Here is a 13,507-nt window from a genome sequence, read left to right as displayed (position 1 = left end):
AAAACCACCAAAATTAAAATATTTATAGCCAGAAACTGTAAAAACAGAAATTATCATTGGCTTCACAAATTTCCAACAGTCCTTGGACACATCATGTCCCACAAATGCTTTCGTCAGAAAAAAAACACAACAAAAGCTGAGCTTAAAATAATGATATTTTATCAAAATGACGATATTCTACATCTCATTTGAAATTTGGCCCAACATAAACTGCTTGAATGAACTAACCAGCCGCATGACAAGAGTGAAAAACTGAGGCTTTTTTCAACTCCAGGATTTCATTTTTAACTTTTAACGTTTAAACATCAAAGTGTACGTTTTTAAATCTCCTAACTAATTTGTGGTGGAGGGAGGGTCATGCATTTTCCCCAAATCAGTCATGGAGGCTCAAGGAAAAAATATTTGTAACTTCGTAGACGTACAAAAAAATAAATCTAAGACACAACAGCATGTCAGGAATTAAGAAAATTATGAGATTCAGATTAAATTGGCTAAGATGTGCAAAACCACTCTGACACTCTTTTAGACTAATGATAGAAAAAAAAGTAGAGGTCCACGAATATGCAAGAAAACTGCAAACAGTCATGGTGATGAGACTACCCCCTGAAAATCTGCTGGTTGCTGCTAGAATTATACTTTGGAAAATCATGATTTTAATCATTAAGACCATTTTTTGATCAGCAAATTTGGCTTTAACTGTATTAAATATGAACATTCAAGATAGAGAGATAGATAGATAGATACGTTATTCATTCCCATAGGGGAAATTCTTGTATCTTAGTAGATCACATAAAAAAATAAATAAATAGGCCATAATTAAAACATAAAACATAAAAACACTTTCAAGAACTCAAATGGGAACTTGTTAATGTGCAACGTAACTTCACCATTTAAGAACATTTTTTGATAAAAGTTGGTCAGTATTACATTTTCTACGCTATAACTGATTTAAAGACCCACATTATATTTTGTGGTCAAAGCGTGGACACTATAAAAAATTCTGGAGGCTTTATTTTGAAGGGCGAGGGGACCCGGAAGTGATTTTCTTGCTGGCGCCGAGTGTTTATAGCAAAATAGCGTCTTGTACACTTAGCTCGGAAATATTTTTACATGCTATGTCGTGAACGAGGCCCTTCATTGTAAGTGAGAAAGTGTATGTGAGCTCCAGCTGTAGTGATCCATCAGAACCTCTGTTTTCCTGAATGTTTTTCCTCTGACTCATCACCCGGTAGCCTACAAATCTATTGGAGTTAGCTTAGCATGCTAGCTAGAAACACACTGATGGGGACGGAAGTTAGCAACAAAGCGCCTGTCAGAGTGACTGTTTGATGGAGAGCAAACAGTGTTTGAATGTGGAGACAAAGTCTAAAATGTCTAAAGCCCAAATCCTAAGAGCGTCGGTGAAGCAGCGACTAACTGCGGCTGCTGAAGAAATATTTGGGCTGTTTGAAAGAACGATAGCAGAGTACGAGGAGGAACTCTCTAGATCAAAAGAGGAGAACGAGCGACAACGAAAACTACTGGACGCTGTTTTCAGCCCTCAGCTTCAGTTACACATAGCAGGTTTGTTACCCTCACTACTTCTTCAGCGAGTCCTCTTTTTCTTCTTTGGTGTTTTACAGTAGTTGGCATCTTTCAAGTTGTAGTACTGCCTCCTCATGGTTTTATCCGACCGTTGCTATCCTGATCTTCTACAGTCTTCTGATAAATTCTGTCGCTCTCAGAAACCTAAAAATCACCTTTCTCCACTCTCAAGCACGTCCTTAACCCTGGCCTCACTTCGTCTACCTTCTGTAATCCTGCCATCATCACCCTTCTATCTTCCTCATACTTCCTGCAAGAAATGAGAACATGCTCCCTTGACTCCTTTACACACCGACTGCAATAACCGATTGGATGTTTCCCTATTACAAAAGCGTGCTCTTCAAGTTACTGTGACCCATTCTCAATCTCAGTCTACTTTGTTTTGAGCTTCATGTAAATGCCTTCCTTTTGTCCCACTTTCTCAATATTGCTGCCACTGATTGATGATTTAGCTCAAAATAATGCTTTTCCCCTCTGATTTTGAAAGTTTGACATCACTTTCCACATTTCCTCTCTTAACTGCCTCTTTTGCCAACTTGTCTACTTTTTCATTACCCAGGATTCCTGCATGTGTGCTGGCCCTTGATTGGTTAAACCTTGATTTTGTAAGAAGTTTTTCAAACACTAGATGTCTTGGTGTTTTTTCTGATTTAATACTTGGCAGTGCTGATACTGAGTCACTGCAAATGAGAATTGTACTTGTTGCTAAATCCTCCATCCACCCTAATGCTGACAGTACTGCAAATAGCTCAGCGGCATAGACACTCTAATCCGATAACCTTTTACCGATCCCAGTCTGGTGACTAGGAATCACCACTGCTACCCCTGTTGCCTCTGTTAGTGGATCCTTTGACCCATCTGTAAAAAGCTGAATATAATCTCTGTACTTCCTCTACTGTTCCTTCCCTACCGTTCGTTTTATTGCTGCCTCACTCTGTTTACACTGTACATTACGCCTTAAGGCTAGTTCACATTACACGATTTTCACCCCGATTTTGCGTCGCGGAGACTATCGTAATCTTTTGTGTGTTCATACCTGGCAACGTGTGTTTCTGTCATCTGGAGTCTCGCCAACTGCATTACAACCTGTGTGTGCACACCACAAGATTTCTCCACTGAGCCCTCGCCGACTGAGCCCAGAGAAACAAGCAACCAGGGCTATGGAAACAAGCCCAAAAGAAGCGATATATATATATATATATAGCGATATATATATATATATATATATATATATATATATATATAGTACAGGCCAAAAGTTTGGACACACCTTCTCATTCAATGCGTTTTCTTTATTTTCATGACTATTTACATTGTAGATTCTCACTGAAGGCATCAAAACTATGAATGAACACATGTGGAGTTATGTACTTAACAAAAAAAGGTGAAATAACTGAAAACATGTTTTATATTCTAGTTTCTTCAAAATAGCCACCCTTTGCTCTGATTACTGCTTTGCACACTCTTGGCATTCTCTCCATGAGCTTCAAGAGGTAGTCACCTGAAATGGTTTCCATTTCACAGGTGTGCCTTATCAGGGTTAATTAGTGGAATTTCTTGCTTTATCAATGGGGTTGGGACCATCAGCTGTGTTGTGCAGAAGTCAGGTTAATACACAGCCGACAGCCCTATTGGACAACTGTTAAAATTCATATTATGGCAAGAACCAATCAGCTAACTAAAGAAAAACCAGTGGCCATCATTACTTTAAGAAATGAAGGTCAGTCAGTCCGGAAAATTGCAAAAACTTTAAATGTGTCCCCAAGTGGAGTCGCAAAAACCATCAAGCGCTACAACGAAACTGGCACACATGAGGACCGACCCAGGAAAGGAAGACCAAGAGTCACCTCTGCTTCTGAGGATAAGTTCATCCGAGTCACCAGCCTCAGAAATGGCAAGTTAACAGCAGCTCAGATCAGAGACCAGATGAATGCCACACAGAGTTCTAGCAGCAGACCCATCTCTAGAACAACTGTTAAGAGGAGACTGCGCCAATCAGGCCTTCATGGTCAAATAGCTGCTAGGAAACCACTGCTAAGGAGAGGCAACAAGCAGAAGAGATTTGTTTGGGCCAAGAAACACAAGGAATGGACATTAGACCAGTGGAAATCTGTGCTTTGGTCTGATGAGTCCAAATTTGAGATCTTTGGTTCCAACCGCCGTGTCTTTGTGAGACGCAGAAAAGGTGAACGGATGGATTCCACATGCCTGGTTCCCACTGTGAAGCATGGAGGAGGAGGTGTGATGGTGTGGGGGTGTTTTGCTGGTGACACTGTTGGGGATTTATTCAAAATTGAAGGCACACTGAACCAGCATGGCTACCACAGCATCCTGCAGCGACATGCCATCCCATCCGGTTTGCGTTTAGTTGGACGATCATTTATTTTTCAACAGGACAGTGACCCCAAACACACCTCCAGGCTGTGTAAGGGCTATTTGACCAAGAAGGAGAGTGATGGAGTGCTGCGGCAGATGACCTGGCCTCCACAGTCACCGGACCTGAACCCAATCCAGATGGTTTGGGGTGAGCTGGACCGCAGAGTGAAGGCAAAGGGGCCAACAAGTGCTAAACACCTCTGGGAACTCCTTCAAGACTGTTGGAAAACCATTTCAGGTGACTACCTCTTGAAGCTCATCGAGAGAATGCCAAGAGTGTGCAAAGCAGTAATCAGAGCAAAGGGTGGCTATTTTGAAGAAACTAGAATATAAAACATGTTTTCAGTTATTTTACCTTTTTTTGTTAAGTACATAACTCCACATGTGTTCATTCATAGTTTTGATGCCTTCAGTGAGAATCTACAATGTAAATAGTCATGAAAATAAAGAAAACGCATTGAATGAGAAGGTGTGTCCAAACTTTTGGCCTGTACTGTATATATATATATATATATATATATATATATATATATGTATATACAGTACAGGCCAAAATAAAAAATAAAGAAAACGCATTGAATGAGAAGGTGTGTCCAAACTTTTGGCCTGTACTGTATATATACTGTATGTATGTACAGTACAGGCCAAAAGTTTGGACACACCTTCTCATTCAATGCGTTTTCTTTATTTTCATGACTATTTACATTGTAGATTCTCACTGAAGGCATCAAAACTATGAATGAACACACGTGGAGTTATGTACTTAACAAAAAAAGGTGAAATAACTGAAAACATGTTTTATATTCTAGTTTCTTCAAAATAGCCACCCTTTGCTCTGATTACTGCTTTGCACACTCTTGGCATTCTCTCCATGAGCTTCAAGAGGTAGTCACCTGAAATGGTTTTCCAACAGTCTTGAAGGAGTTCCCAGAGGTGTTTAGCACTTGTTGGCCCCTTTGCCTTCACTCTGCGGTCCAGCTCACCCCAAACCATCTGGATTGGGTTCAGGTCCGGTGACTGTGGAGGCCAGGTCATCTGCTGCAGCACTCCATCACTCTCCTTCTTGGTCAAATAGCCCTTACACAGCCTGGAGGTGTGTTTGGGGTCATTGTCCTGTTGAAAAATAAATGATGGTCCAACTAAACGCAAACCGGATGGGATGGCATGTCGCTGCAGGATGCTGTGGTAGCCATGCTGGTTCAGTGTGCCTTCAATTTTGAATAAATCCCCAACAGTGTCACCAGCAAAACACCCCCACACCATCACACCTCCTCCTCCATGCTTCACAGTGGGAACCAGGCATGTGGAATCCATCCATTCACCTTTTCTGCGTCTCACAAAGACACGGCGGTTGGAACCAAAGATCTCAAATTTGGACTCATCAGACCAAAGCACAGATTTCCACTGGTCTAATGTCCATTCCTTGTGTTTCTTGACCCAAACAAATCTCTTCTGCTTGTTGCCTCTCCTTAGCAGTGGTTTCCTAGCAGCTATTTGACCATGAAGGCCTGATTGGCTCGGTCTCCTCTTAACAGTTGTTCTAGAGATGGGTCTGCTGCTAGAACTCTGTGTGGCATTCATCTGGTCTCTGATCTGAGCTGCAGTTAACTTGCGATTTCTGAGGCTGGTGACTCGGATGAACTTATCCTCAGAAGCAGAGGTGACTCTTGGTCTTCCTTTCCTGGGTCGGTCCTCATGTGTGCCAGTTTCGTTGTAGCGCTTGATGGTTTTTGCGACTCCACTTGGGGACACATTTAAAGTTTTTGCAATTTTCCGGACTGACTGACCTTCATTTCTTAAAGTAATGATGGCCACTGGTTTTTCTTTAGTTAGCTGATTGGTTCTTGCCATAATATGAATTTTAACAGTTGTCCAATAGGGCTGTCGGCTGTGTATTAACCTGACTTCTGCACAACACAACTGATGGTCCCAACCCCATTGATAAAGCAAGAAATTCCACTAATTAACCCTGATAAGGCACACCTGTGAAGTGGAAACCATTTCAGGTGACTACCTCTTGAAGCTCATGGAGAGAATGCCAAGAGTGTGCAAAGCAGTAATCAGAGCAAAGGGTGGCTATTTTGAAGAAACTAGAATATAAAACATGTTTTCAGTTATTTCACCTTTTTTTGTTAAGTACATAACTCCACATGTGTTCATTCATAGTTTTGATGCCTTCAGTGAGAATCTACAATGTAAATAGTCATGAAAATAAAGAAAACGCATTGAATGAGAAGGTGTGTCCAAACTTTTGGCCTGTACTGTATATATATATATATATATATATATATATATATATATATATATATATATATATATATATATATATATATATATATATATATATAGATATATATATATATATATATATATATATATATATATATATATATATATAGATATATATATAGATATATATATATATATAGATATATATAGGAGAAAGGCGACATTTAGAGAGCAAGCCCAAATGAGCAACTCTGCTTTAGAAACAAGCCCAAAATAACGCAACTCGCAACTACCAATATTTGTAAGCGACTAACTTGGCTGAATTGAAAAAAGATGCCTGCTCTTTTGCTGCCCCTCCCTGCAATTGCTTAATGATTCCTTCTCTAATTAAATTACCACACTCACTCATGCCAATGGAAACCCTGACATCTATACTGTCCCACCTTAGTGCAGCCTTGACCATCCTATCTGCTGCCTTGTTTCCCTCTATCCCAGCATGGGCCGGGACCCAGAAGAACCCCACTCTACAGCCCTGCCTCTTCAGCGTGTAAATCTGTGTCTGAATTTCCCCCATCAGGTCCGGTCTGGTTCTTGACCTCCCCCCTGCTGAGTCTGAACTTATCCAACGTTATTGGACAGGACAGCGTGGAGTGGGGGGATGACACGCAGCAAAGGGCCATGGGCTGGAGTCGAGTAGGCGGCTGCGTCTAACATGGGGAACCAGCACTATCCACTAAGCTACCGACGCCCCAAGCCTTGTTAATTTTGACAGCTATCTTAACTTTAGTCTTAGTCTTGAGACAAAAATGCTTGTTAGTTTTAGTCACATATTAGTAATTTTTATTCTTCACAGTTTTAGTCAACAAAACTTTGTGACGTTTTAGTCAACTTTTAGTCATCATGTTTTCTATGTTTTTTTGTTTTTTCATCTCTAAACTAATCCAGTGAGGCTAATTCATGTATCAGAAATTAGAAACAAGGTGACAGGTTGCTCTACTGCTCGCTCTGCTGCTGTTCAGAGGCTACCGAGCAGAGCTAACACAAACAGCTAACAGCCACAGCTGTAACTTACAAACTCCACAGATCCATTCAGCAGTTCCACCATCCACTGTCAGACATACACGGCTGATTATTTACTGCTGAATTACAGCTCACAACTCGCACCAACAGCTGACACTGCTCAGCTCTGAGTGTTTTTGCTGGCTAGCAAAACATCCTGGTGCCGACTATTTACTGGAGTTTACAGCCTGTTGCTCATGCCGCATTTGAAGATAATTACAAGCACAGCCGTTCTCGGCATTAAATGTCTGCAAGTCCACCATCCAAGTCATTTTGTCAGCGAAAATGAAACATTGATTATGTTTTATTTTTTATTATCAAGATCTATGCTAAGCTTGTCATCATCTCATTTTCATCATGGAAAAAATTTAAACTTTTTGTCAGAGAAATCAACACTGGTCCCAGGCCTTGTTGATGAGGCCAGCTGTAGTCAGGAACTGTTTCCTGACAAGAGTTTTTGTGTTTTAAAGAGTTTGTGTCCAAGCAGGAGGGATCAGTCACAATCTTCCTGAAGATGTTCGAGTCCTGAAGGCACTTAGGTTGAAGGTTTTTTTTTTTCATTGCCAAGTAATCTAAAGGGGTGCGTTTTTTAACCTTACCTTAATCTTCACACAGACGTCATCATTAAACAAAGTCCAATGTTCAGACAAAAAAATCAGATCAGATAAACGTACCAAATCAGAATCCATTTTAATCTGAATCTTCAGTTAACTGCAGAAGTAGTTTGTTCACATTTCAGTTGTTTATCAGCTGAACTTCTAGAACATACTGAAATTGTTTGCACTCATTCATTATTATTGGTTTAAGTATAGTGGTGGTCAGTAATGTGTCTGTACATCATTCTGTCCTGCAGAGGTCCAGCAGCTGTTGGTGGTTAAAGAAGAGGTTTCCCCTGAGCAGCAGGAGTGGAGCTCCAGTCTGGACCAGGAGGACCCAGAGCCACCACACATTAAAGAGGAACAGGAGGAACTCTGGAGCAGTCAGGAGGGTGAGCAGCTTCAAGGGCTGGAGGAGGCTGGTATCAAGTTCACACTCACTTCTGTCCCTGTGAAGAATGAAGAAGATGATGCTCAGTCCTCACAGCTTTATCAGAGACAAATTGACCAGATGGAAACAGGAGCTGATGGAGAGGACTGTGGAGGACCAGATCCAGATACACATTTACAGCTATCTAGCAGTGAGAAGACCCCACAGCATCACCAACAACAATCTGAAGTCAGCGATGACTGGAAGGAGACCAGTGAACTTCAGTCAGGTTTGAACTTTCTGAAAAATGACAGACGGGATTCCTGTGAGAGACTATTTTGCTGCTCTGAGTGTGGTAAACGATTTAACCAAAACTCAAATCTTAAGACACACATGAGAACTCACACAGGAGAGAAACCTTTCAGCTGCCCAGTTTGTGGTAAAAGATTTGGTCAGAAGGCGCACATGCAGAACCATTTGAAATGTCACACAGGAGAAAAACCCTACAGCTGCTCACTCTGTAATAAATGTTTTTCACGGTGTGAACATTTACAGTTACACATGAGAACCCACACAGGGGAGAAACCATTCAACTGCAGCATTTGTGATGAAAGATTCACATGGCTTTATCAGTTCAAAAATCACAAGTGTGGCAGTGACTCATCTCAGCTTCATGAACTCTGGAGCTGTCAGGAGGGAGAGCAGCTTCAACGGCTGAAGGAGGCTGAGATCACCAAGTTTCCTTTGACTCCAGTTTCTATGAAGAGTGAAGACAGTGGACAGAAAGCTCAGTCCTCACAGCTTCATCAAAGACAAACTGAACAGATGGAAACAGATGGAGAGGACTGTGGAGGACCAGAACCAGCCAGGAACTCAGATGCAGATGCTCTTTAGTTACATGGACTGATATATAACTCATTCATTGGACTGTTCTAGTGATGTCATCCTGAATTCTTAAGGTTTGTTTGAGATGAGCTGCAGCTGGCCTTGTAAGACGTAACCGATCGGGGCGTTATCAAAAAGCATGAAGTCCAACAGCTCAGAGTTTGTTTGACTCGACATGCAAAGGTAGAAGTAGCTGAGAAAGTGGATGCAATAGCCTCTGTTACTGTATGGAGATGAACACAGTCCATGACAGTATCAATATATATGAGAAATATGATACTATTTGCTGACTGGTCACTTAAATTGTACAAAAGACCTTTGACATTATGAGTGTTTTTGTGCTAATACCAGTAAGTCAAAAGCTATGTAAATAAAGATATAGAAACAAACAAAATATAATTAATAAATAAAAGTGTAATGGTGTGTTCACATCAAACATGATGCGAGCGCCTTGCGTGGCAAGATTACATGCAGAGTCAGTGCTAAGATTGGAATATACACCCATCAGCCAAAACACTAAAAACCACTGACAGTTTACGTGAACAACATTGATCTTCTTGTAACAATGCAATGTTCTGGCGGGAAACCTTGGGTTCTGACATTCATGTGGTTGCCACCAGACACGCTCCACCCACTTGCCATCGACAAGTGCCATTGCCATAAGGGGGTTGGTGGAGTGCATCAGGTAGCATTTACATGAATGCCTGGATCCAAGGTTTCCCAATGGAATATTGCACTGTAACAAGATGATCAATGTTATTCACTTCACTCGCCAGTGGTTTTAATGTTTTGGCTGATCTGTGTATGCAAACATGCTGGGAGATGTGAAGACACGAAATTTGTCATAGTCACGCAAGTTGAAATTTCAGCTTGAGCGAGAAATTTGCGTGCACGTGTCACAAAAGCCTATCAGTAACATCCGCCATCGCATGATTACGGAGCTGAGGTTAAGTGCATTTGGAGCCTTTTAACACTGTGGTTGTCTTGTCCTAGGTCCTTATGAATTCTCTTTCAAATTTGTCTTGACCTCATGACGTTTTCCATCAACGCCAAGGAAAAGTGGTTAGGAAAAGAGATTTTTTTTGTACTATTCGACCGCAGCCATTAAGTACAATCAATAGGCTCATTCAGTCACCCCACAACATGCCAGTTAGATTTTTGTCTGACTTGATTCCGACTTGCTCGGACATCATGCAAAAGTGGACAATGATATTAGGTTCGTTCGAGATGAGCCAGTCCTGCGCAGATTCGATCACCGGCGAACGGCGCACAATGCATGCCGGTTAGTTTTGTGTCCGACTTCATCCCGACTTGCTCTGACGTATTACAAAAGTGGACGGCGATAAAGCCGCGAGAGCGAGGCGGCCACAGTTTTTAGAGCCAGGCGCTGCAGTTGCTCTCCACCGACTGCACCGCCTGGCTCTCACCTGATCTAACAGCTGATTGGTTTAGACGTGGACTCAACAAGATGACGTTTTAGATAAACTACTCATTTTTGTTGAATTCCAGAGATTAAGATTGTATTTGTCTGATCTGAAGGTTTATTCTGTGAACAGAAAACATGTTGTGTGACTGATGGTGAAAACAAACTGATATATGGGTCTGATCACTTTTTTAATGAATTGACATCATTCCAGACAGGATGTAAGTGTGTCTGTGACTTCCTGCACGGACTGAAGGCTGCTGGAAACTGTCGGGAAACTGTCCGACTTCACCGCAGCTTTTTATCACCGCCCCCTGCTGCGGCCACCTGCTCTCGTCTACTTTTCAGGCGAGGCGCAGTTCATCTCGAACGAGCCTAATCTCACAAGATTGCGAATCAGTGCGCATGCGCCCGTGCGTGCAGCCTGTTGCAGTTGCTCCTGCTTGTTTAATCAGTTTTCTTACTTTTTTGCTTTATTAAGTTTGGTATTTGTGCTTGCTTTTTTGTGATTGTCATTTTGAAACTGCGCCCTCTCCAAACATGCTGATTGAGAGAGTTGTGCTCGTTTTCCTCACCCTGGAATTACTTATTTCATTCGGACCCGGCACCATTGCGCAACAACTTCATGGCCGCATTGTTTACTCCAGAGATCAGCTGATCATACTGAGGCCGGCCGGCTTGGCGGCCGGAACATCGGAGATACCAGCTGAACTGTGGAGGAAAACACACAGAGGATGACTGGGAGGAAGTAAACAGCAGCGGAAAAAAGCAGGGTTGAGACAACGGAGGCTTATGGAGAAGAGAAGATATAAGCCGTGTCTCCCCTCTCTCATCATGGGCAACGTGAGGTCGCTGGCAAATAAGATGGACGAGCTGACAGCGGTCGCCAGGAGTCAGGAGTACCGGGAATGTAGTCTGATGTGCTTCACTGAGACATGGCTTCACCAGGACATTCCCGACACGCCCCATAGCAACAGACTGGCCCATGGTTTCGTCCTACCGCCGCCATTTTGGACTGTCAGCAGACCGCAGCAGACCCGCTTGCAAAAACACACAGACAAACTGAAGTATATTTCCATTAATTATGCTTACAATGCTACTCACCTCGTGATAGCTTGGTCACAGCTGCTTTTTCACGTTTTTGTAAAGCAAAATATAGACTTTAATGAAAACAAAACGAAGAAAAACGGCCGAGATGGCATCTCTACATATTACATCCACTTATGAGAAGATTAACTTAATTACTCCTTCAAAATCACCCCATAAGCCAATCTACCAAAAAAAATCAAGAAATACTAAAAAAAAAAAAAAATCAATATTTTAACTAGAAACACATTAATGGCGACGTCACATAGTCAGGAATAAAGATTTATTTACAGTTTGTACAGTAAGGGGCCAGTAATAATAATAATAATAATAATAATAATAATAATATATAAACTATTTTAAAGGGGCAATAAGCAAAATCGTTTCACTGCTAGGTTTGCTGTTGTGCACTGCCTGTAGAGCAAAACAAAGTGTGTCATGAGCACTCCTCCCTCTACCTCTGCTCTCCAACACCCCCTGTGGCTGTGCTGCGTTCCGGCTCCGTCACAGATCCGGCACTCCGGAGCCCTCTGCAATAGATACGTAGGACTTCTATTTTTGCCGGACGCCGGAGCACAATGCAGCAATTCAGCACAGAGCAGATCGTGCGGGGCAGGAAGTCGTGCACAGAAACACGATAAAACATCCGGTTAATTTTCAAAATAAAATACATAGTGTTCACAGCGGATCATATTTCCCTGCAGTACACCTTAAAAACTACATAATGGGCAGAGGCAGGTCTGAAGTCAACAGGTCAGAGGTTTTCAGACGTTATTTCACCCCGTGAACACCATGGACGAGGAGATATTACTCATGGCAGTGCACCGAGTCTTCCGGCGGAGCTGCACCGCACCGCACAGCAAATGCAGCCGGTGGGTGTTGACGGACGGCGGAGCACGCAGCGGATAACCAGCGCTGCCGTTCCGCAACGGACACGAATCCAGTGGAAATCCGGCGTAACGCTCCAACTCCAACTGAGCCGGGAGCCGGGCTCACGGTCTCACGGTGAAGAGTTGGAACATTAGCATGGCAGCCCATTAGTGCTAACGTCCCAACGCTTCTCCGCCAGGCTCAGTGAGTCGGAGCCGAGAAGCGTGGGGACGTTAGCGTTAGCAGTAGTCGGCTACCATGCTAACGTTCCGGGAGCCTGCTTCTCGGCTCCGGCGAGCTCTAGCATGGAGCCTGGCGGGCTCACGGAGAAGAGAGGAATGTTAGCGTTAGCTCCCAGAGTTAGCACTAGAGCTACTACGGCTATTGGAGTAGCTTGCAGCTATGGAGCGCTTCTACCAGCTCTTCTAGTCACTGAGCCTTGCCTCCATTTCAGCAAATATATTGCATTTATTACAGGGACCATCATCATTGAAGTAGGCAGGGGAATAGCTAAACACAGCCCGCCAGGCTGCCCGCCGGGCTTACAATGCTAATTGCAAATGTTAGCTGGGCTGCCGGGCTACTCACCTAACACAACCGAAACACCTGACCCATTGCTGGGACCGAGCCACTAATAACTCAAGCTCCGGACATTAACCCATGCTACGATGCCTAACGTTACTGTAACACTAATTAAAACAGACATTTGACTTTATGTTGTACCTGTCCAGGAGAAGAAGAGCTAGCTCCAAGTCAGATTGTAGCCCCTTTAGCTCTCGCAGTGCTCTCCACCTTGGAAATGCAAGGCCAATGTTAATCCAAGTCCTGTCCCTTTCTTTATCTGACAACTTCTTCACCAACAACCGCTGTTTCTTTTGGTCGTCTTCAGGTGGACGTTCTGCTCTCTGCCATTTAATTTCGAAAATACGTGCTGCCATTGCTCACTGGCTGTAGCCTTTTATAGGGAGGGAGGGCCAAGGGCTCCAAGAGGAGGAGGAGGAGGAGGAGGAGGGGGGGGCGGGGATTCAC

The 13,507-nt window shown here is 42.9% G+C and overlaps 1 protein-coding gene and 1 long non-coding RNA gene across 2 annotated transcripts; one reads left to right on the top strand and one right to left on the bottom strand.

Moving 5' to 3' along the window:
• The first annotated feature begins 1,033 nt into the window (after nt 1-1,033).
• LOC117263726 (uncharacterized) lies at nt 1,034-9,511 on the top strand. Its single transcript, XM_033637344.2, has 2 exons — nt 1,034-1,563; nt 8,102-9,511. The coding sequence occupies exons 1-2, from the start codon at nt 1,329-1,331 to the stop codon at nt 9,106-9,108; spliced, it is 1,242 nt and encodes a 413-aa protein (XP_033493235.1). The 5' UTR covers nt 1,034-1,328; the 3' UTR covers nt 9,109-9,511.
• On the bottom strand, nt 7,920-13,451 carry LOC144467445 (uncharacterized). The gene is made up of 2 exons (XR_013493644.1): nt 13,202-13,451; nt 7,920-8,293 (listed from the first exon to the last, which is right to left on the bottom strand). It is a non-coding gene; the product is annotated as an uncharacterized LOC144467445 (long non-coding RNA).
• Nucleotides 13,452-13,507: the final 56 nt, after the last annotated feature.

This window comes from Epinephelus lanceolatus, chromosome 16 (genome assembly GCF_041903045.1).
Source record: "Epinephelus lanceolatus isolate andai-2023 chromosome 16, ASM4190304v1, whole genome shotgun sequence".
In the NCBI taxonomy this organism is placed as follows: domain Eukaryota; kingdom Metazoa; phylum Chordata; class Actinopteri; order Perciformes; family Serranidae; genus Epinephelus; species Epinephelus lanceolatus.
Note: the sequence above shows the minus strand (reverse complement) of the source record. Positions and strands in the feature narration are given on the sequence as shown.

Excerpts from the sequence above, each read along its gene's own strand:
- LOC117263726 (XM_033637344.2), top strand. The coding sequence starts at position 1,329 with ATGGAGAGCAAACAGTGTTTGAATGTGGAGACAAAGTCTAAAATGTCT. Across the intron at positions 1,564-8,101 it reads GCTTCAGTTACACATAGCAG|AGGTCCAGCAGCTGTTGGTG; the intron begins GTTTGTTACCCT and ends TCTGTCCTGCAG.